Source organism: Thamnophis sirtalis, unplaced genomic scaffold (genome assembly GCF_051295495.1).
Source record: "Thamnophis sirtalis isolate CommonGarterSnake01/CBP01778 unplaced genomic scaffold, rThaSir2_p1.2 scaffold_1, whole genome shotgun sequence".
Lineage (NCBI taxonomy): Eukaryota > Metazoa > Chordata > Lepidosauria > Squamata > Natricidae > Thamnophis > Thamnophis sirtalis.
Window position 1 is genome coordinate 106232035 of NW_028261381.1, and position 21457 is coordinate 106253491.

A 21457-nucleotide genomic window follows, 5' to 3' on the forward strand; every position below is an offset into this window, starting at 1 on the left:
CTTCTGTAATAGTGCTATACCTGTGTCCCAAGGGAGCCTAATAATGAGCAAATAAAATTTAATAATTGGACTTCTGAATATACATGCGCAATAAATATTTGTGCGAACCTCAAAGGTGCTTTTTGTTTGAAGATGTTTTGCTTCTCATCCAAGAAGCTTCTTGGATGAGAAGTGAAAGGTCTTCAAAGAAAAAACAGAAAGTCCAGTTGCCTCTTGAAAAAGCACCTTTGAGCAACCATGACCTGGATGACTGAGAATCTCCATAGACATTTGTGCAAAACCAACATGAATTCAGGTAGGGGACAGATTTATTAAAATGTGCTTTACCTCCATCACAATCCCCATCTCATTAAGGACATTAAGGATAGTGATTGATAGATGTGTTTTCATTAACTGATGATTGGGTGATGGGACATGATTAAAGTCGGGAAAATAAAGTGGGGGGGGGGTATCAATCCTTGCCTTTAACATACCTGCACCTGATAAAGACAGAACTGTTCTCTCCCATCATGGGATTTGGAATGTGGTAGGGTACTGATATTTAGCCAATTTTATGCTACTATAATTTTTTGCTACCTCAAATGCCGATGGTTAGCTTTACCATAAGGAACAGTGCTGTGAAAAAGAACTATCCTAACTTGTTCCTTTACTGTATTTAAATAAACATGTCCTTGTGAAATGAAGGTTGCAGAAAAGATAAAATGCTAAACACAGCAAACGATAAATTTTAAAGAAAAGTTTCAAAGCATAAATTCTCAGGAAGAATATGAAGAGAGAAAGTGAATTAGTATTAAAAATACAAACCAGAAGAGGTCAGCCTTGTTCTTTCCAAACATAAAAGATAAGCAAAACATCTTAAAAGTAATTTAAGAGTTAATAACACATACTTTTTATTATTTATAATCCAGTACATTTTCTTGAACTTCTGACACTTCTTGTAATAATTGAAAACTACAGTATGTTGTTTCATGCAACCATCGAGAATTTTGGAGCCGCTTGTAGATTACCAAGAATTAGAAGTAATTATGCTCTTTATGTATTTTTAGAAAAGCCAAGAATTTTAGGTGCCAAAATACAGCTCCCAAATTGGGTTCATCTTATCCATGAATGAGTTTATCTGCAAACATATATCACAGTTTTTTCCCTTAGTTCTTTAAAAATACTCAAATATATGGTCTATAAATGGTCATGGATAAGCCCATATGTGGCTAAACAGACATTCCAATTTCTAACCAAAACACAATGAACCAATACACAATGAGCCGCCTGCAGATAAACCAATTATCAAAATGAAAACAAAAAAATATTGAAGCTTTGCTCATCTGTAGATGGTGCCTTTTTCATGGTATTTAAAAAAATGATGGTTGTGTTATTGGCAGATTGGCTTATACACAAATATATATGGAATGTTTATAATTTCTTATGTGCAATCTATTTATGTAACATGTATGTATGTACGTATGTAACACTCCTCTAAGTCTCATTTATTTCAGACCATCCAATAGATATGCTTGAAGTACACACTTTCTAACTATCTTCACAAACTGGTGAGCCAATGAGAGAAAGTAAGTAAAAAAATATCTGTCTCCTTTAAATAAGCATCTTCATCAGGTAATAGTAACTATATAAAAACACTATTGCTGTAATAGCCTATACTAACTATTGCTGTATAGCCTATACCAGCGGTCTCCAACCTTTTGGGCACTAGGAACCAGTTCAGTGGAGAAAGGTTTTTGTTTGCACGGCATGGTTGTTGGTATGTTGTGGACTGGTGCTAGTCCCGATACTGGGATTTGGTGACCCCTTGCCTACACCGTGTCATGGAAGATTGTTGGGAGTGGGAGCAATATGTTGCAGCTGTCATCTTGATTTTTTTTCTAACCACATTCTTTGGACACTACTGCCTGTTATGAATGCCAGTCTTGCTCCAGTCTTTTGCAAAGGTGTTCTCAAACACAATACAGGTACAAATTTTGAAAGCTGACCATCAACCTTTTAGCTTCTGAATTACCAGTTCCCTAAATCAGGGCTTAAAACAAAGATAGGTAACTTGGTTTCTCTTGATATTCAAAGTGCAGCTCTCTGGTTCTTTCCCACTGTCTCCAATGGCTGTGGCTAACAGGAATTGAATACCCAGAGGACACATGAAAGGGTTGTTCTACCTTCTCACAAAAGAAGGCAACCCTTTGATTTTTACACAATTAAGATAGAAAGTGCCTTTCTAGGCTGGCTAATTTCATTCAAACATCTGAGAAGTCATTCTGTAATCTAAACAAGTCATACCTATGCACAGGAAGGATTTATACTCTGAACTGCTTGATGCTTTTTCCCTGATGAAGGGATATTAATAAAACAGGACAGGGATTGTGGTTTTGTGATCAGTTAGAATGGCATGGGCAGACCAAAACTCCTCAATCCTTATAGCAGCTCTTTGAATGATAACATGATTTCAATAGAAGTGATTCAAAATGGATGGTAGGATTAAACCTTCTAGCATGATGCTCAATTGTTTCAGAGTACAAGAAACAGTGAGTGAGAGTAAATTATCAGACAACAATCAACAATAGCCTTTGTACATGTTCAAATTGTCAAGTCAAGTGCATTTGAAGTACATGAGGATTTATCCAGGACTAAAAGGTGAGGGCCAGAAAATCCAATGGTTGCTTAAACTTACATGAGCAGGAACAACAATAAATTGCTGCAGGAAGAATTCATGCTATTCAAGTTCTGTTGTATTATCTATCCCCCCAATTTTTAATTGGACTTTTCTTTATACTCAGCCAGTATTCAAATTCTCCTCCACATTTCTCTCCCTGAACCCACAACAAATATCTTGATGATGAAGTACAAGAATGGTACCATTTTAGCTGTATAGACATCTACCGATAGAGTATTAGAAACAGAGGGGATGAATAGACTTAGAACCAAACTGAATGGGTATTTTTATTGCTAAGATAATGTATATGCTTGGAGAACTAAAAAGAAAATATTTCTGTAATATTTTACATTAAAATTATATTTTCAAGTTAAGAATTTCTTTGAGGGGCCCTTGGTGCTCTCTGAGATTCGTTGTTTTCTTGTAGATGTTTCACTACCCAAACTAGGTAACATCATCAGTGCGTTGCAAGAAAACAACGAAGCTAAGAGGACACCAAGGTCCCCTCATTTCAACCCTTACCTACAAATATTCTCCTTTATTGGTAAGAATTCCTCAATTTTTTAAAATCAAATATGAAATTTGTAATAAGCTACATAGGCAACTGTGATTTAAAGCAGCGGCCCCCAACCTTTTGGGCACCAGGAGAGAAGTGTTTCAGAGAGAGCATGGTTTCACGTGCTGCTTGCATCCCGCAGATGGGGCTTCATTTGTCTGCATGGCTCAGTATCTGGCATGCTGGCCCACAGACTGGGGGTTGGGGACCCCTCATTTAAAGAACCAACTATGAAACCCTGGCATTTTTAGACTGGTATTACCTTGTTCATTTTCTGCCAAATCACTTCAGGGACTGGGTCCCCTGAGATGGGTACATCAAGTCTCAGCTTATTTCCAGCTACCACAATAATAGTGTCCGGAGTTTGCCCCATGAAGTCCAGATGAATTTTGGGGGGTTCTGCAGCAAAAACATAGAAATCATTTCATGACATAAATAAGGGCTCTTCTAAAACGGGGGACATATATAATATGGTTCTCATTTCATATATTAGTATAAATAAAAAAGTTGCCCTTACCTTGTCTAGGCACAAAGTCAATCTTAATCTCTGCAACAAAAGAAAGGTGGGGGGAGGGAGAGAAGGAAAAATGATGAAGTATGTTTGGTAGCTACATACTTGAAGCAAGCATTTATTTTTTTTAAAAAAAACCTATAGTGAAAGAATGTGAGTTGCCAAGGAGACTGTGTGAGAGGACAGAGAAGGGGATTGCAAAGCAGAGTAATAAAATCAATGCAATAATAATTCAATACTGTCATTAAGTTTGATCTATTAATGGCTCCAATGCCCTTATGCCATTGACTCCAAAGCCTTGATGATCGGGAGGAGATGGTGAATTGTTAACGGGAAGCCTAAAGGATGGCTCACCATTGCCAATCCACTATCTTTTTAATTGACGCCCCTCTAGCATGCTCCAAAGTTTCAGCCTGTCCCTTATTTTTCCTCTAAATATGGCATTGTGGCTGCAGAAGACCTGAAAATCACTATGGCTGCTTTGTCAATGGCAGCATGAAATAATATTTGATGAAATGTTTCTGGTTTCATGTTTTCTAAGGTTTAACAGATTTCAGACAACTACAAACATCCATAGAAGGGCGAAGAAAAAAAATCACACAAAGCAGTGACATTGAACTTGTGAATCCTTCCATTGAAGCACTGATGAAAGAGGTTTTATCATTATTCTTCTAAACTATGTTCCACTACTTGATATTTCTGGACCATCATGGTCATACATTTGTTTTTTCAAAAACAGTATAAAATATTATTAGCATATTCTGCCTGCAGGGGTTGGTCAAAGATTTCCTTTATCACTTTGATTTCCTGGTTGGTTTTCATATCTTCTGACTTTATTCTCTGATCTCCCTTTCAGGTCTGTTTCTGATGTATTTATAAGATACATGCATAGATTTATAAAATACTCAATCTTATATATCCCATTATCCAGTAATTGTATTTCTACTGTTGCTAACTATAGCTTTCATCCTTTTGGCTTAATAGATCTGTAGGAAACCTCCCACCCAAGAAAGGAACATGGCAACATTTTTCCTTGATTCACTCTTTCTTCTGTTGCCTTTCATCTTTATACTTCCTCCCCGGAACAGTCTTCCAGAGAAGTTTGGGATATGACTGAGTGGGGAAGGGGGAGCAACAGCTAAAAAAAGAAAGCCACTCTCTTTCCTTGCCTCATTTCTTCTAACAAAACTCTCCCAAATGGAAACTATTCTGTTGAAAAAGGCCAGCTAAACAGTTTGTTGACTAATTTTCCCGAGTTACCATATTTTGGGGGAATTTAAGACACACTCCCCCCCTTAAAAGAGGGTGAAAATTTGGGTGTGTCTTATACACCGAATGTAGCCCCATCCACCCGCCAGGCCACACCCTTCGACCATATTTTTCCTCAGTGCATTGTGTTTTAGACCTGTTCCAGGCTGAAGGGATTGTCACAGACCAACACTGCCTCCATGCCTTACATTTTTGGCCTCTGTGCCTTGTGCCTTAGGTCTCTTTGCCTTGCGTTTTCAGCCTCCAAATGCTCCGTTTCAGACCTATTCAAGACTGCGGGGATCGCCAGAGCACATTGCCGCCAATTGCTGCCTCCGCGCATTGTGGTTTTGCTCTGTGCATTGCATTTTTGGGAGGTTCAGTGGGAATCACCGCAGCTGCCGATCCCCACTGCCTAGAACCGCCCCCAAAATGCGACACACAGAGGCCAAAAAGCCAGCCTGGAACAGCTGCTGCCTGGTCTGACTGTTCCATGCCATGCCTGCTGTACTCACCAGAGCTGCATGAGTAGATCAGCTGCATGTTTGAAGCTGCGTTTCAGCCCCAAAGAAGTGTGTGCGATTGAAGGGAGCACGCACATGTGCTAACAATCAGTGAACCAGTTGTTAACGTTCACCTCTGGGAACAGCTGATTGGGGGTATTCTGGGAGGCCAATCTACCACCAATCAGCTACTTGTGCTGAATCAGGCTGTGATAATGTGCTAAATCTGACCAGGTTATTTGCTAAGGACACTAGCCAGATGAATACCGATGGATGCAGAATTTTCTTTTCCCATTTTCCTCCCCCAAAACTAATGTGCATCCGAAAAATATGGTAAGTTACACTGAAACAATACAATATATGGTATTATGTCTTACCACTCTGCTTTTTTTTATTTTTTGCAAATGGTGGTGTTGCAGTTTTAATATAATAAAATAAGCTATATTCAGCAACCAGATCTAATCATAGCTTAGTTATGAAATGTGCATTTAAAAACAGACATACAGACAGACAAATCCTGCTACACATTCTTACCTAGTGTTAGAAGAGAGATTCCATGAAACTTACCCAAAAAACGCAGATGAGCTGAGAGATTGTATGCAAATCCTTGAGGCACAAAAGAATAATCAGCTTCATCTTCTGGGGTAACATCATCAATGGTTAGCTTATGGATTCTGAAAAAGAAATATTTGTCATGGATGAAGGCAGGATATACATGTCCTGGGATAATGTTGCAGGATCCAATTTGTGTCAGCAGGATCAGAAATTTTGACTTTTCAGCTTTTGTCTGAGCTTTCAGGGAATTATGTCTAGCAGACTGTGTGCTGTTCTGTGTGTGGTATTTGTAGTGCCTGCTGTAAGTGGCTTTTTAGATATTGATCGGGATATATTGATGGCTGGCTTTTAAGTCATTAGTTGTCATTTGCTTGTGCTGCCCAGCCAGAGGTAGGTTGCTCCTGGTTAGGCTCAGTTTGGCCGAACCTGTAGTTTTGCCACGCCCCCAAACCAGTTCCCTTGCTGCCGCTGGGCCGCCGCCATTTTGTTTTTTAGTGACTGCACATGTGTATGCACAAAAAACAATTTACATTGAACAGTGCACGTACGGGCAGCGCATGTTGAACGTGTGTTGTGAACTGGTAGTAAAATCGGAAGCAACCCAACTATAATTATAACTGAAGGAGATTTTTTGGCTGACATAAATTTTTAAAAATTAAACAGACACACATAAAAACACAAAATAACCAATAATGGGGTCGGGGTGGGGGGAGACAGCAAAACTCAGAGAAAAAAATTAAGACACTATATAAAGCAAAAACAAAATAAATCTTAAAACACAACATCTAACATTAGCATTCCTATTTTTAAATTTCAATACTGAAAATCCAAAAGACCATATTTAAATGTTCACAATATCTGAAAAAAGTATGAATATTAGAAACTTCAAAGTCACTTAATTGTTAATTAATTACTTGTGCATCTTCTTAAAAACAAAAAAAATCATTTAGTACTTTCAGCTTTCATATATATTTTTCATATTTATGGGGAACTTTAAATTACTTTTCTCACACCACAAAAATAATCCTAAGAAAACCAGCGTTCTATAACCACTGTAAAATGTTATAATGTACCTGCCAATATGAGAGATTTTAATCCGATTGTTTGGGATGACCTCTTTCCCATTTTTCAGCCAGATACCCTTCACATTCTCATCGGACACCTCACACTTGAACACAGCCTGGTCTCGTGCCTTCACGGTCAGATCTGCAATACTTTGGTACACCTCTAGCTTCTTTTCTGAGATTGTGAATTAGGAAACCCAATCAACATGATTGCAAGAGTTCAGAGGTAGGAAACACCCAAACTGTAGATATTGTTTTTACAAAATAATAATAATAATAATAATAATAATAATAATAATAATAATAATAATAAGATCCATCTTGGAAACAAACCAGTTAATGTACAGTGCAGCTGTAATAGTCACTAATGAACTAGGCATTAAAATTAAAGTACCTAGTCACACAACAGAAAAAGCATCAAAGCCAAAGTGGAAAATCCGTCTAGAACAAAAAATCAAAAAATTGAGGGCAGATGCTAGTAACTTAAAGAACATGCATGAGCAACGGCTTAAAAACAACAAAATCATAGATCGGCTAATCAGAAGATATAGATTGGATACAAGAAACATCAATGAAGCTGTAGAGATTGTAAAACAGCAGATAACAGCAACAGCTAGAAAAATTGAAAGATATGAGGCACGAATCATCCAATATAAACAAAATCAGCAATTTCGATCAGACCAACGGCGTTTTTATCAAAGTCTTAATGTCAATGGTGACACCAAAAGTGAAAAACCAGAAAAGCAGGCCACAGTTGAATTCTGGAAAGAATTGTGGGAAAATGCAAAGGACTACAACAAGGAAGCAAAGTGGATACATGACTTTGAGAAAAGCATTGGCAACAAACAAATGCAAGTATTAGAAATAACAACTGAGATGATCAAAAATCGAGTTAAAAAGGTAAAGAATTGGACATCACCTGGAAAGGACCAATTACATGGTTTCTGGCTCAAATATCTGACCAGTTTACATGCAATATTGGCCAGGCAACTGAATGAAATTTTACAAAAGGGCCAAATTGATGAATGGTTGACAACTGGAAAAACATACTTGATTCAGAAAGATCCAACTAAAGGAACAACACCTGCAAACTATAGACCAATAACATGCTTACCAACAACCTTCAAATTACTCACAGGCATTATTGCAGATAACATGATGGATTATTTGGAAACAAACAACATCTTGCCAGTAGAGCAAAAAGGCAACAAAAGAAGGAGCAGGGGCACAAAAGATCAGCTTCTAATTGATAAAATGATATTAGAAAATTGTAAGAACAGAAAAACGAACTTGAATATGGTCTGGATTGATTACAAAAAGGCATTTGACTCACTGCCACATAGTTGGATCATAAAATGCTTAGAAACAACTGGCATTAGCAAAAATATTACATCCTTTACTGAAAAGGCAATGAAACAATGGAGAACTGAGTTGGCAGTAGGGAATGAGAGCTACGGAATGGTTAATATCAAGCGAGGAATTTTCCAGGGTGATTCACTTTCACCTCTTCTCTTCATCATCGCAATGATCCCACTATCAGTAATCTTAAAAAAAATGAAATTAGGTTACCAAACAGCCAAAAAAGCTGAAAAATTTTCGCATTTACTATATATGGATGATTTGAAACTCTATGGAAAGTCAGAAATAGAAATCCAATCATTGACAAATACAGTCCGAGTATTCAGCACCGATATTTCAATGCAGTTTGGCATGGAAAAATGTGCCACTGTATCCATAAAAAGGGGCAAAATCACTGCATCTGAGGGAATTGAAATGCCCAATGGCCAACTAATTAAATGCAAAGAAAATGAAGCCTACAAATACTTAGGCATTCTGCAGTTGGATAACATTAAGCATGGAGAAGTAAAAACTATTGTCAGGCGAGAGTACACCAACAGAGTTAGGAAAATTTTGAAATCTAAATTGAATGGTGGAAATACAATCAAGGCCATAAATACCTGGGCAATACCAGTTATAAGATACACAGCTGGCATAGTTAACTGGACACAAGCTGATTTGGACCTTTTGGACCGAAAAACCAGGAAACTAATGACAATGCACTACAGTTTACATCCACGTGGTGATACTGATAGACTATATCTGCCCCGAAAATCAGGTGGCAGAGGATTATTACAAGTGAAGCAAACAGTTGAAGAAGAAAAACATGCACTGACTGATTATTTAAAAGACACTCAAGAACATCTATTAATCGAAGTAAAGAACAAAAATCTACTGAAGGCCCAACAGACAAAACAAGAATACAGAAAAGATGTGATAAAATCAAGAATGGAGAGTTGGCAGAACAAAGCACTGCATGGTCAATTTCTGGAAAAAATAAAAGATAAAGTGGACAGTGAACAAACTTGGTTATGGTTAAAAACAGGTACATTAAAGAAAGAAACAGAGTCACTAATCCTGGCTGCGCAAGAACAAGCTATCCGCACAAATGCCATTAAGGCCAAAATCGAAAAATCCTCTGATTCTGCCAAATGCAGACTTTGCAAAGAAGCTGATGAAACTGTTGATCACATACTCAGCTGCTGTAAAAAAATCGCGCAGACTGATTATAAATTGCGGCACAATTCAGTAGCACAAATGATCCATTGGAATTTGTGCAAAAATTATAATATTAAAACAGCAACAAACTGGTGGGAACATCAGCCTGAAAAAGTCACCGAAAATCAGATGGTCAAGATCTTGTGGGATTTCCGTATACAAACCGACAAAATACTGGCGCATAATACACCAGACATCACACTGGTTGAGAAAAATAAGGTCACAATCATAGACATCGCAATACCAGGTGATAGCAGGGTCGCCGAGAAGGAACATGAAAAAATCGCAAGATACCAGGACTTAAAAATCGAAATTCAACGACTATGGCACAAACCAGCAGTGGTAATTCCAGTGGTAATTGGCACACTGGGTGCTATTCCAAAAGCACTGGAATTACATTTAAAACAGTTACAAATTGACAAAATCACCATCAGTCAAATGCAAAAAGCCGCACTGCTTGGATCTGCACGCATATTACAAAAATACGTTACGATGTCCTAGGCCCCTGGGTGGGGCCCGACTAGTAACCAATGCCAAATCCGGCGAAACAACTGGCCGCTGTGATACAATTGTATAACAACAGCAACAATAACAATAATAATATGATAACATAACAACAACAACAACAACAACAACAACAACATGATGGATTATTTGGAAACAAACAACATCTTGCCAGTAGAGCAAAAAGGCAACAAAAGAAGGCGCAGGGGCACAAAAGATCAGCTCCTAATTGATAAAATGATATTAGAAAATTGTAAGAACAGAAAAACAAACTTGAATATGGTCTGGATTGATTACAAAAAGGCAGTTGACTCACTGCCACATAATTGGATCATAAAATGCTTAGAAACAACTGGCATTAGCAAAAATATTACATCCTTTACTGAAAAGGCGATGAAACAATGGAGAACTGAGTTGGCAGTAGGGAATGAGATCTACGGAATGGTTAACATCAAGCAAGGAATTTTCCAGGGTGATTCACTTTCACCTCTTCTCTTCATCATCGCAATGATCCCACTATCAGTAATCTTTAAAAAAAAATGAAATTAGGCTACCAAACAGCCAAAGAAGCTGAAAAAATTTCGCATTTACTATATATGGATGATTTGAAACTCTATGGAAAGTCAGAAATAGAAATCCAATCATTGACAAACATAGTCCGAGTATTCAGCACCGATATTTCAATGCAGTTTGGCATGGAAAAATGCGCTACTGTATCCATAAAAAGGGGCAAAATCACTGCATGTGATGGAATTGAAATGCCCAATGGCCAACTAATTAAATGCAACGAAAATGAAGCCTACAAATACTTAGGCATTCTGCAGTTGGATAACATCAAGCATGGAAAAGTAAAAACTATTGTCAGGCAAGAGTACACCAACAGAGTTAGGAAAATTTTGAAATTTAAATTGAATGGTGGAAATACAATCAAGGCCATAAATACCTGGGCAATACCAATTATAAGATACACAGCTGGTATAGTTAACTGGACACAAGCTGATTTGGACCTTTTGGACCGAAAAACCAGGAAACTAATGACAATGCACTACAGTTTACATCCACGTGGTGATACTGATAGACTATACCTGCCACGAAAATCAGGTGGCAGAGGATTATTACAAGTGAAGCAAACAGTTGAAGAAGAAAAACATGCACTGGCTGATTATTTAAAAGAAAGTCAAAAACATCTATTAATCGAAGTAAAGAACAAAAATCTACTGAAGGCCCAACAGACGAAACAAGAATACAGAAAAGATGTGATAAAATCAAGAATGGAGAGTTGGCAGAACAAAGCACTGCATGGCCAATTTCTGGAAAAAATAAAAGATAAAGTGGACAGTGAACAAACTTGGTTATGGTTAACAACAGGTACATTAAAGAAAGAAACAGAGTCACTAATCCTGGCTGTGCAAGAACAAGCTATCCGCACAAATGCCATTAAGGCCAAAATCGAAAATCCTCTGATGATGCCAAATGCAGACTTTGCAAAGAAGCTGATGAAACTGTTGATCACATACTCAGCTGCTGTAAAAAAATCGCGCAGACTGATTATAAATTGCGGCACAATTCAGTAGCACAAATGATCCATTGGAATTTGTGCAAAAATTATAATATTAAAGCAGCAACAAACTGGTGGGAACATCAGCCTGAAAAAGTCACCGAAAATCAGATGGTCAAGATCTTGTGGGATTTCCGTATACAAACCGACAAAATACTGGCGCATAATACACCAGACATCACACTGGTTGAGAAAAATAAGGTCACAATCATAGACATCGCAATACCAGGTGATAGCAGGGTCGCCGAGAAGGAACATGAAAAAATCGCAAGATACCAGGACTTAAAAATCGAAATTCAACGACTATGGCACAAACCAGCAGTGATAATTCCAGTGGTAATTGGCACACTGGGTGCTATTCCAAAAGCACTGGAATTACATTTAAAACAGTTAAAAATTGACAAAATCACCATCAGTCAAATGCAAAAAGCCGCACTGCTTGGATCTGCACGCATATTACGAAAATACGTTACGACGTCCTAGGCCCCTGGGTGGGGCCCGACTAGTAACCAATGCCAAATCCGGCGAAACAACTGGCCGCTGTGATACAATTGTACAACAACAACAATGATAATAATAATAATAATAATAATAAAGAAAAAACCACCTCTTCTGGAAAAGGTGAAATAGGAAGAGATATTTAGGAATATGTGAGAATTTAGTGTAATTTGATATGTAAGGCAGTGCTGTTATCAGAATATGTGTGACATCAATATCAACATATAATGCATGATTAACATACAATACATAATTAACTATTCTATTACTAGTTATTACTGTTACAGAGAAGGCCATTGCCAATCTCCATACACATTTTAAAAAGCATATTCTTATTTATTTCTCACCTTGTACAATCAATTCTGCAACAGATTCCCCACCATTAGTTTTGACTTTGTAATGCCCATTATCTTCCTTGGTGGACTCATTGATGATGAGGTAGTGCTTTTTACCATCCTTTTTGAACCGATATTTGAATGCCTCTTCTCGAGTAAGCTCTACACCGTCTTTTTCCCTGCGGATATCAAAGTATCATTGTGCTTATTGCTATTATTTTTCAAATACGGCACTTTTACATTAGCCAGTAGACCACAATGCTATTGCAGAGTAGTAGTTTGGCTGCCAATTTACCAGCTCTGTTGTAGGACATGCTCACGCACTTCCTATGGTAAGCCACAAGGGGATAAGCTGGCTTCCCACCAGAAAGATCGACAAATGGTTCTTTCTGCAGAAGTCACCTAAGGCCCTCTTCTTTCCCAGGAGCCTTAAGACTTCAGCTCACTTTTCCAGCCATATAAAACAGATGGTGATTACTCATAGATTTTTATCCCTGGTATTCGGAAACATGATTCCTCTGTTTTTATAAACCTTGTTTAAGTTCTAAAAGCTAAGTAGTTGGGATTAGTTGGGTATTTAATATGAGACCACTGGGTAATACCAGAGCAGTAGTCTTGACTAGGAAGCCAGAATAAAATTCTAGAAGAAAGCAATATGAAGCTGCTTTTATGTTGCTGCCTAGAAGACCAAATAAGCATGTCGCTAAAATCACCAAAAGCTGAACTCAATTAGAGGAAATATTAATTTTTTAAAATAAAGTTCTTTGGCCAGTTTAGGATATACCTTCCCCTCAACAGTGAAGGTTTTCCCTCCATCCCCTTTACTTTACCATTTCACAGTAGCCCCATCTTCAGACACTTCAGCTTCAAACTCCACTCTTTCCCCAACTGTGACCACTTGGTCTTCCAGAGAATGAGTAATCAGGATGGGAGGCTCTATAAATGAAGTGAGAATTTGATTTCAGAATGGAGAATATGACAGGCCTAAAAATTAAGATAGATTCGTGGTAATTCTTCCAAGCCGAGTTCTTTATTGTTTCTACACCTATAGACAGAATCTTGCCAGAATGAGCACTCTACTATCTGCATCTATCATATACTCCCAGAACTATTAGGGAGGGGCTGCTTTGACATCTTTCTCTCACACAAAATATTTGGATTGAGTTGTTTCTTATTCTTCCGGAATGCACCCATTCCCTGTGGGATCCACCTCCTCACTACCAGAGGTGGGTTCCTACCGGTTCAAACTGGTTCAGCTGAGTAGGTAGTAACTCGCCCACTCACGCACCCTGTCAGCACCATTGTAGGCTCCGCCATCTTGTTTTTTCCTTTTCCGCATGCATCAAGCATGCCCGAATCACATCCCTGTGGTCTCCCTTTAACTTTTTCCTAATACCTTCAATAGTATCAAACAGTTGCATCTTGCTGTTTGAATTCTCCACAAAATTCATAAAATAACCATAAGGTAATACAATAATTAAAAATGGCAGTCAAACTCAGCATTGCTCAAAATAATGTGAAGGAATGGAGACCTTAGGAAGAGGAAAGGAATGAGCAAATGGTTAGGGGAGAAGTTTTGGATAGCATTACTGTCCAAATGAAACTCAACTCAACACTGCTTCAATTTTGTTTGGTATAATAGGAAACAAAGAAATTCTGATAGGCTTTCAAGATACTCCTAACCTGCATGGCAACTTAAAAAGCATTTCTGGAATCTATGCTTTTTCTGTTTCATGATCTCCTTTACCTTGAAAAGCTGACATCTATCTTGAAAGTTTTTGTCAAGGTTTCTCCCTCTACATTTTTACACTAAACAAAATCAAGGTAAGATTATTTTGAAATTCTCATCTTTTCTGAAATTCTTCCTTTAACGATTCAGTTATTCCTTACCCATTTACAAGGTCAAGACCACATTCTTTCATACTACAGAGCTCACCAGCAATTACTTTAGATGTGGCCCACTCAAACAGTCTTCAGCTGCAACTCAAGTCACCTTCAATTAAATCCAACCTCTATATGGGTTTTATATGTTGGAAAGGTTGAGCTAGGTCACTTTCCTGTGAAACAGGTAAAAACTCATCTTATACTACCTTATTCCCACTTCCCTGTTTTCAAAGTAAATATGATCACTTTTGTAAAAGGTATATGCCACCTTTTTTGACTCTCCATTACTTCTCTTCCTTTTCTCCAGCCCTATAATTATCAAGTTTGTTTCAGAAAGAACTGAAAGCTGCTTCTTTGGCTGAGAAGATGAAAGGACATAAGTGAAAAAAATGGAAGAAAGATTTAGAATTAATGGTTTGAATCATATTGCTGTTTAATTTTTAGTTGTAAACCAAAACCATCTGCCCATAATAGTCAACACTAACACATCTAAACACCAACTGTATGTTTTTAGAATTACCACGCTTCTTTATCCTCCTTTAAACGGACGCCCTAACCTTGAATGCAAATCATTATCTTTTAAACATATTTTAAAAGAAGATATCTAAAATTGTCTCGTATTTTAATTCTAATTCAATTCTAATATTCTCTAACCCAAGTAATACAGGAATGCAATATGGAATCTGCACAACTGATTTTAGTTGTATTGATTTTCATTATAAAATACAGTAAGTGTGACACTGATTTGTGCTATTTTAAAAAAAATCTCACATGTTCCCTTTGCATTTTATTTTTTTGTCAAGGTACACAGAGTAACATTCTGTAACCCAATCTTAGATATAGTTGGAAGCAAATGCCATTTCATTCAATCTGGCTAAGTACCAAATGAGCATGCAGAAGACTTTCACATTCACAATAACCTATTAGCTTCTGCAGGGAATTCAAATATTTGACAATCTCATGGGGTAATTAATATTCATTAGAGAAGCAGAAATATTTATAATGCCTTCTAGTAGGTAAAAGTATGGTAACTATAGACATGCATAACGTTTCTCAAGTTCAGGAAATAATGGAGAAAAAAGAGAAGATGCCTTACACACATACACACACATTAAATTGTTGCCAAAAATAACATTGAGTTGTCAAAATTGCAGCAACATGAAATGTAGGATTACAGGAAGTTGTTCGAAATCTTTGAATTATAATCTAGGTCTTAGTCTGTGTATCTCATAGACCAACCCAACAACAATGATAAATCATTCACCTCTTACAAACAGTTCTGTGAAAGTCTTCTCTTCCCCAATCACGCATTGATATGCTGCGTCATCAGCCAATGAGCAGTGGTTTATGGTCAAGATCCTTTTATTTCCCAGAGATTCAAAAATATATCTAGAGAAATGCAAATGAAGATGATGGAATTTGCAGAGATGGCTAAGCTGACTTCCTTGATTATAGAAAAGACAATATTTATATTTATTGCTGACTAGCAACCTCCTCTAAAATCTTTGTGGGTAATAGAACAAAAAAAAATAAAGTTATGATGTACAGTTTTGATGGTTAGGAAAAAATAGGTTTTTTTTTGCAATCATAGAGTAAGAGATAATTTTGTATATGTTATTGCTTATTGCTGTAAAGAAAATTGGAAGGTACATTCTATTTCTTTTTTTTCTTACTTTTCCCCCACAGTTCTTATTAGTTTTTATCTTTTAAAATTCCACAATAAAAATTATGTTTAAAAAATGGAAATAGAATTTAAAAAAAACCTAACACAGAATAGGTATCACCTAGATTCCTAGGTATTTTTGATCAGCTATGCTCACATCCACATATTCTATACAGTGCGTAGAGAAAAAGGATAAAAGATAATTGCAAAGATTGTAGTAACAAAAGAACAAGGAACAGTTACATTTTTAAAAGCGAAAGAAAATGCAGCAATATTGATGGGGAAAAAATGGAAGTAGGTGAAAAATCATTAAATAAGAAGCCTCCACCAGAGTGGAGTGGTTAATTAATAATAATAAAATGAATACAAGTGTTGAAATAATTTGGGATGAAATTGAAGTGAAGGAATGCTTAGGAGGAGTGTTTTTGAGATTTGTATAGGAATAGTAGTGATAGATCTTATACCTTGAGTAAGTTGGGTGGCCTATACATTTTATAAACATAGAAATAATAAACAAATAAACAAACAGAATTCAAGTGAATGCTATAAATGTTAATGTTCAAGAAAAAAATGATGAAAAGAAAGTAATACTTGCTGTCAGAACCTTGAAAAATTATAATTTTTTAAATAAAATTTATAAAGCCACAAGCATGGATGGTAAAATATGGAAATTAAAATATGGATATGGTTTACATATAGAGTAATAGTGTGATTTGTTTAGCGTGTGTAAAGATTTATCTGTTCCTAATAATTGGAAGAAAATTGTTGTTTCTTAACACAAAGTGAAAGACAGTATTGCAACTTCACACATAGTTAAAAACAAACAAGATCTGCATGAATGTGGGAAATAAAACATTGTAATTTAAAGAAAGCATACATGAAACAATAGCTTGAATGATGGAATATTTAGTGCAAACATGGACTTGATGGTTGATTGCTGAATGCAGTAAGAATGGCATATATATGCAAATAATACTAAAGTGCACATGACAATAAAAGCACTCTTTGGCAGATGGCTTAGCTGTAAGCATCAGAATGAGGATTTGTGATAAACCACTAGATTTTAAAAAAACGTATTCATGAAGAAAAATGTAAGAAATGCTTATGATGAAATTAGAGGTGTATTTCTATGGATAGGAAGCTATGCATAGTTACAGTATGTATACAGAATGAAGGTGCTGCAATGTTGCTGGCTCGCAATCCAAATGATTTGCAAGGAATGTTAGATTGCATAATGTGGTGAGAAACATGGAGGTGAAAATTAATGTATAATGAGCAATAAAGTTGTGTTTGACTGCAGAAACTGTGTGAACAAATACTTAATGATGAAAAATTGAAGCAAAGAGATGGATTTAGGTTCCCTGGTAAAATGTTTATCAAAGAAGGGAAGACGGATGGAGACATTTTAAGACAATATTGTGAATATTATAGAAAAGTGGTAGGTAACATATATAGTAATGGATGTTTATCAAAAGAAGGGGAAACTTGTTTATATGGCAATAACCGCCTGCATTCTGAGGAACATCATAGAAGTAAACTGACTGCAGGGGAAATATACCTAAGATATATGCGGCAAAACAAGAAGCGCTAGGTTGAAGAATCAATAGTGTCAAATGAATGTGGATTTTACTGCAAGAATGTTCAATATTAAAGAAATAAATTGCGGTGGATTGAGAGACTGACTCAAGAAAAGGCATAAAACAAATGCATGAAGTGAATGGATTGAGAGAAAGGGGAAAAGTGAGAAAGTCAGATGAAATTAATGGGATCCTCAAAAAAAGAGAGGAGAGAGAAGGTAAACGTATGATATGGGGCATGGGCACTGTGGTAACAAAGACTGTTTTCAAGGGCAAATGTATGGATTGGTAAAGAGTGAGTTGGGATAAACTACATTTAGCTTCTGCCAACCTAGCAATTTGAAAGCATGTAAAAAATGCAAGTAGAAAAATAGGGACCACTTTGATGGGAAGGTAACAGTGCTCTGTGCACCTTCGGCATTTAACCAGGCTGGCCACATGACCATGGAGATGTCTTTGGACAGCACTGGCTCTTCGGCTTAGAAACGGAGATGAGCACCATCCCCTAAAGTTGGGAACGATTAGCACATATGGGTGGGGGAACCTATTACATTTAGCTGTATTTCCTTCTCTTTCTCTTATTTCGTGCCTTAATTCCCTTGCTGTATATGGATATGCTTTCTTTCATGGTGTTCAGTGTGAAATAACTCAGCAGATTTTCTTATAGATCCTTGCTTGTTGCAGGGAGCTGCTTCTTTCTTTAGGTTTCTCTCTTTAATAAATCTTATCTAACACTATTCGGATGGTCCTGTGCCTTCCTGCTGATAACAATTGGCTTATTACCTTATATCTTTCCCCATTTCTGTGCTTTGCATAATGCTGCTCACCCAAAAAGAATTGCATAATGGGTATGAATTATACATATCCTCATCCTGATCTAGATAACAAAATAATGTGGAAAAGACTACTAAGGGGCTCATCTATTCCTTGGGATGTGCATGAAAATAATTAAACATATAGCAGTTATTCATGTTACAAAAAAAAAAAACCACTAACATCTTCATAAATTGCTTAATAAGGCAGAGGTAATTACCATGGTTTTATGTTAGATAGCTTATTTATGGCCAAGTGATCATGCAGTATGTTATCATTAGTTGAATGATACTCACTTAGGACTAGTCAGAGTTGTATTAGAAGACCTCAAAACTAGATTGACTCATTTGTAATTTCAGCCCTTCTATCTAATAACTGGGCGGGGGGGGAATCAGCAAAATTATATCCTTTGCTATCTTGTAGATGAAGGAAAGTAGAAAAAACAAGAAGTGCAATATGAAGACTTACTTGCTAAGAACAAACGATGGATGGGGTTCATTCAAGGCAGAGATGAGTAGAAGAAAGAGAAAAACCAGGTGTGAAAAACTACATGAATTAGCAGTCTTAAAATATAGTAAGCATTAATCCCACCTCATCCTCTCAACTGCTTATAGCTTTTGTTGATATTGGAGGCTTCTGGAGTGAGTGGGTAGAGGTATCAAAAGATTCAAGATCATGGTCACTACTGTGCAATTAAATCCAAGTCTTTATTTATGTGAGTTGCACATAAAAATGGGGTTATTATATAGTTGCAATCACAAACTTGACTTTTTTTTTACCCCCACCCACCCATAGATGCCTCTGGTTGCAATTTTTTCTCCCTCTCCATTCTGATGAAATTTCCTTCTTTCCCAGTGTTGGTGATGACTAGATTTCCTACATTCCACATTATATCCATATAACATTTTATATTGCTGTATAATACTAATCCAAATGCTTTCATTTTGTTCTCTTGATTACCTGCCACTCACTTGGATCTCTTGTCCATTCTTGAGCCATTTTACTTCCTCATCTGGGTTAGCAAGTTCCACTGCTAATTTGATTTTCTGTCCTTTGTCAACTTGATATGCTGGATCCAACCTCTTCAGAAACGCTGTGGACAAAATGGGTTTATAATTAAGATTCATGTTATTTGAATACGTCCTATAACTCAGATGCTGCCAAATGGAGACCTCCTGGCTCTATTAATCAAAAGCCATTCTGCTTTTTTTTAAACCCGAGTAGATGTTTTTGTGATAGGAAAAAAAGTAGAAATGTAGGTGGGGAAAAAGAGGCAGGCTAAAATTATATGCCTAGAAGGAAAATCCCACAACAAAAGTGTCATCTGGAATTGCTTAAGAATGACAAGAAATCCCAAGAAATCCCTTTCATCCTCCTGCATTTAAGTCTGCATTTAAAATATTTTCATGCAATGCATTTTAGATATTAAGGTAAAGGTAAAAGTTCCCCTTGCACATATGTGCTAGTCATTCCCGACTCTAGGGGACGGTGCTCATCTCTGTTTCAAAGCCGAAGAGCCAGCGCTGTCCGAAGACATCTCAGTGGTCATGTGGCCTGCAGGACTAAACACTGAACATGCACGGAACACTGTTATCTTCCCACCAAAGGTGATCCCTATTTTTCTACTTGCATTTTTACATGCTTTCAAACTGCTAGGTTGGCACAAGCTGGGACAAGTAACGGGAGCTCACTCCATTATGCAGCACTAGGGATTCGAACCTTCAAACTCCTACCTTCTGATCAACAGGTTCAACATCTCATTTTGCCTACATAAGGCAAAGAAAGATAAATCTTAAATAAAAGTGATTCTTATGACATTCTTATGACTGATTCTGATTTTTTTTAAATTATTCAACTTGATTGTGACAGAAGAAGGGTAGATAAAGGGACAGGAAGAATCCAATCTGAGTTGGTCATTGGGATCAGAGGTTTGTCCTTCCAAGCTTTTGGGCTCATGCGTCAAGGAACTTCTCAATCTCCAGAATGCATCCATTGAGAATTGAGATTGAGAAATTCCTTGATGATGGGCTCCAGCATGAGTCCAAACCCTTGGAAGAGCAAACCTCTAGTCCTATTGATGAATTCAGATTGAGTCCTACAACATTATCCTGAGACACCTACCATGTTTCCCCGAATATAAGACAAGGTCTTATTTTCTTTTGACTCCCCTAAATAAGCACTTATTTTGGGGGAGGTCTTATTATTTTTGAGGTGCAGGAGGCGGTGAGCATGATCACCTCATGGCTGCTGCTGTGTTGCAATATTTTCAGGGAGGGCTTATTTTGGGAGAAGGGTTTATTTTAGAGCATGCACTCAAAAGCTCGATTGGCTTATTATCTGGGGAGGTCTTATTTTCAGGGAAACAGAGTATATTTGCCTTCATTCACACAGGAACTTTCCAGAGATGATGAGCAGGGAATTGCAGACAGGCAATCAAATATGGAATCAAGACAGCACCCTTCATCGAAGCCAAGATTGTAGGGGCAAGATAGGGGCTGACAATGGGGGCAGCTAATTCCATGCCCAGTAAAATTATCTGAAATTCAAAAATCGGGGTATTATTATATACAATATGGAAACTTTGACTTTGCACTGAAAAGGATATATATACAGCTTCATCCCAATTTGCAATAAAAAGTTTGATTTAGCTGAGTTGTGATTAAGCCAAATAATAAGCCTATTCCAGGATAAGGGCTGAAGTCTCTAGAACACCAAGATTGACTGCTGAACTTTGTAATAGGGGCTGGCATCTACCTTAATGCCTCTCAGTTTAGAATTATAAACAGATTGGCCATAATAAAATTCACTGCTAGTTCAGTTTCTCCAGGATCATCAGACCCTTCCCCACGATTAAATGTTAATGATTATTAATTGCTTTCCTGGTCTATAAGCAGTCTGCAATTTGGTAGTTTTGTAAGATTAACAGCCATCTTCCAATCCTAAAATTTGATTGATATATAGATGCTTCAAAGGTTA

At 37.1% G+C, this 21457-nt stretch overlaps 1 protein-coding gene across 1 annotated transcript in view; it reads right to left on the reverse strand.

Annotated features, from left to right (window-relative positions):
* MYBPC3 (myosin binding protein C3) overlaps window positions 1–21457 on the reverse strand; it is an 82721-nt gene that overhangs the window by 24708 nt on the left and 36556 nt on the right. Inside the window, exons 13-21 of the mRNA XM_087720820.1 lie at window positions 19442–19574; window positions 18950–18952; window positions 15693–15817; window positions 13375–13480; window positions 12557–12723; window positions 7103–7268; window positions 6042–6148; window positions 3730–3759; window positions 3475–3611 (exon numbers count right to left, since the gene is read on the reverse strand). Of these exons, the coding sequence (XP_087576946.1) occupies window positions 3475–3611; window positions 3730–3759; window positions 6042–6148; window positions 7103–7268; window positions 12557–12723; window positions 13375–13480; window positions 15693–15817; window positions 18950–18952; window positions 19442–19574 (974 nt within the window). The remainder of the gene's footprint in view (window positions 1–3474; window positions 3612–3729; window positions 3760–6041; window positions 6149–7102; window positions 7269–12556; window positions 12724–13374; window positions 13481–15692; window positions 15818–18949; window positions 18953–19441; window positions 19575–21457) is intronic.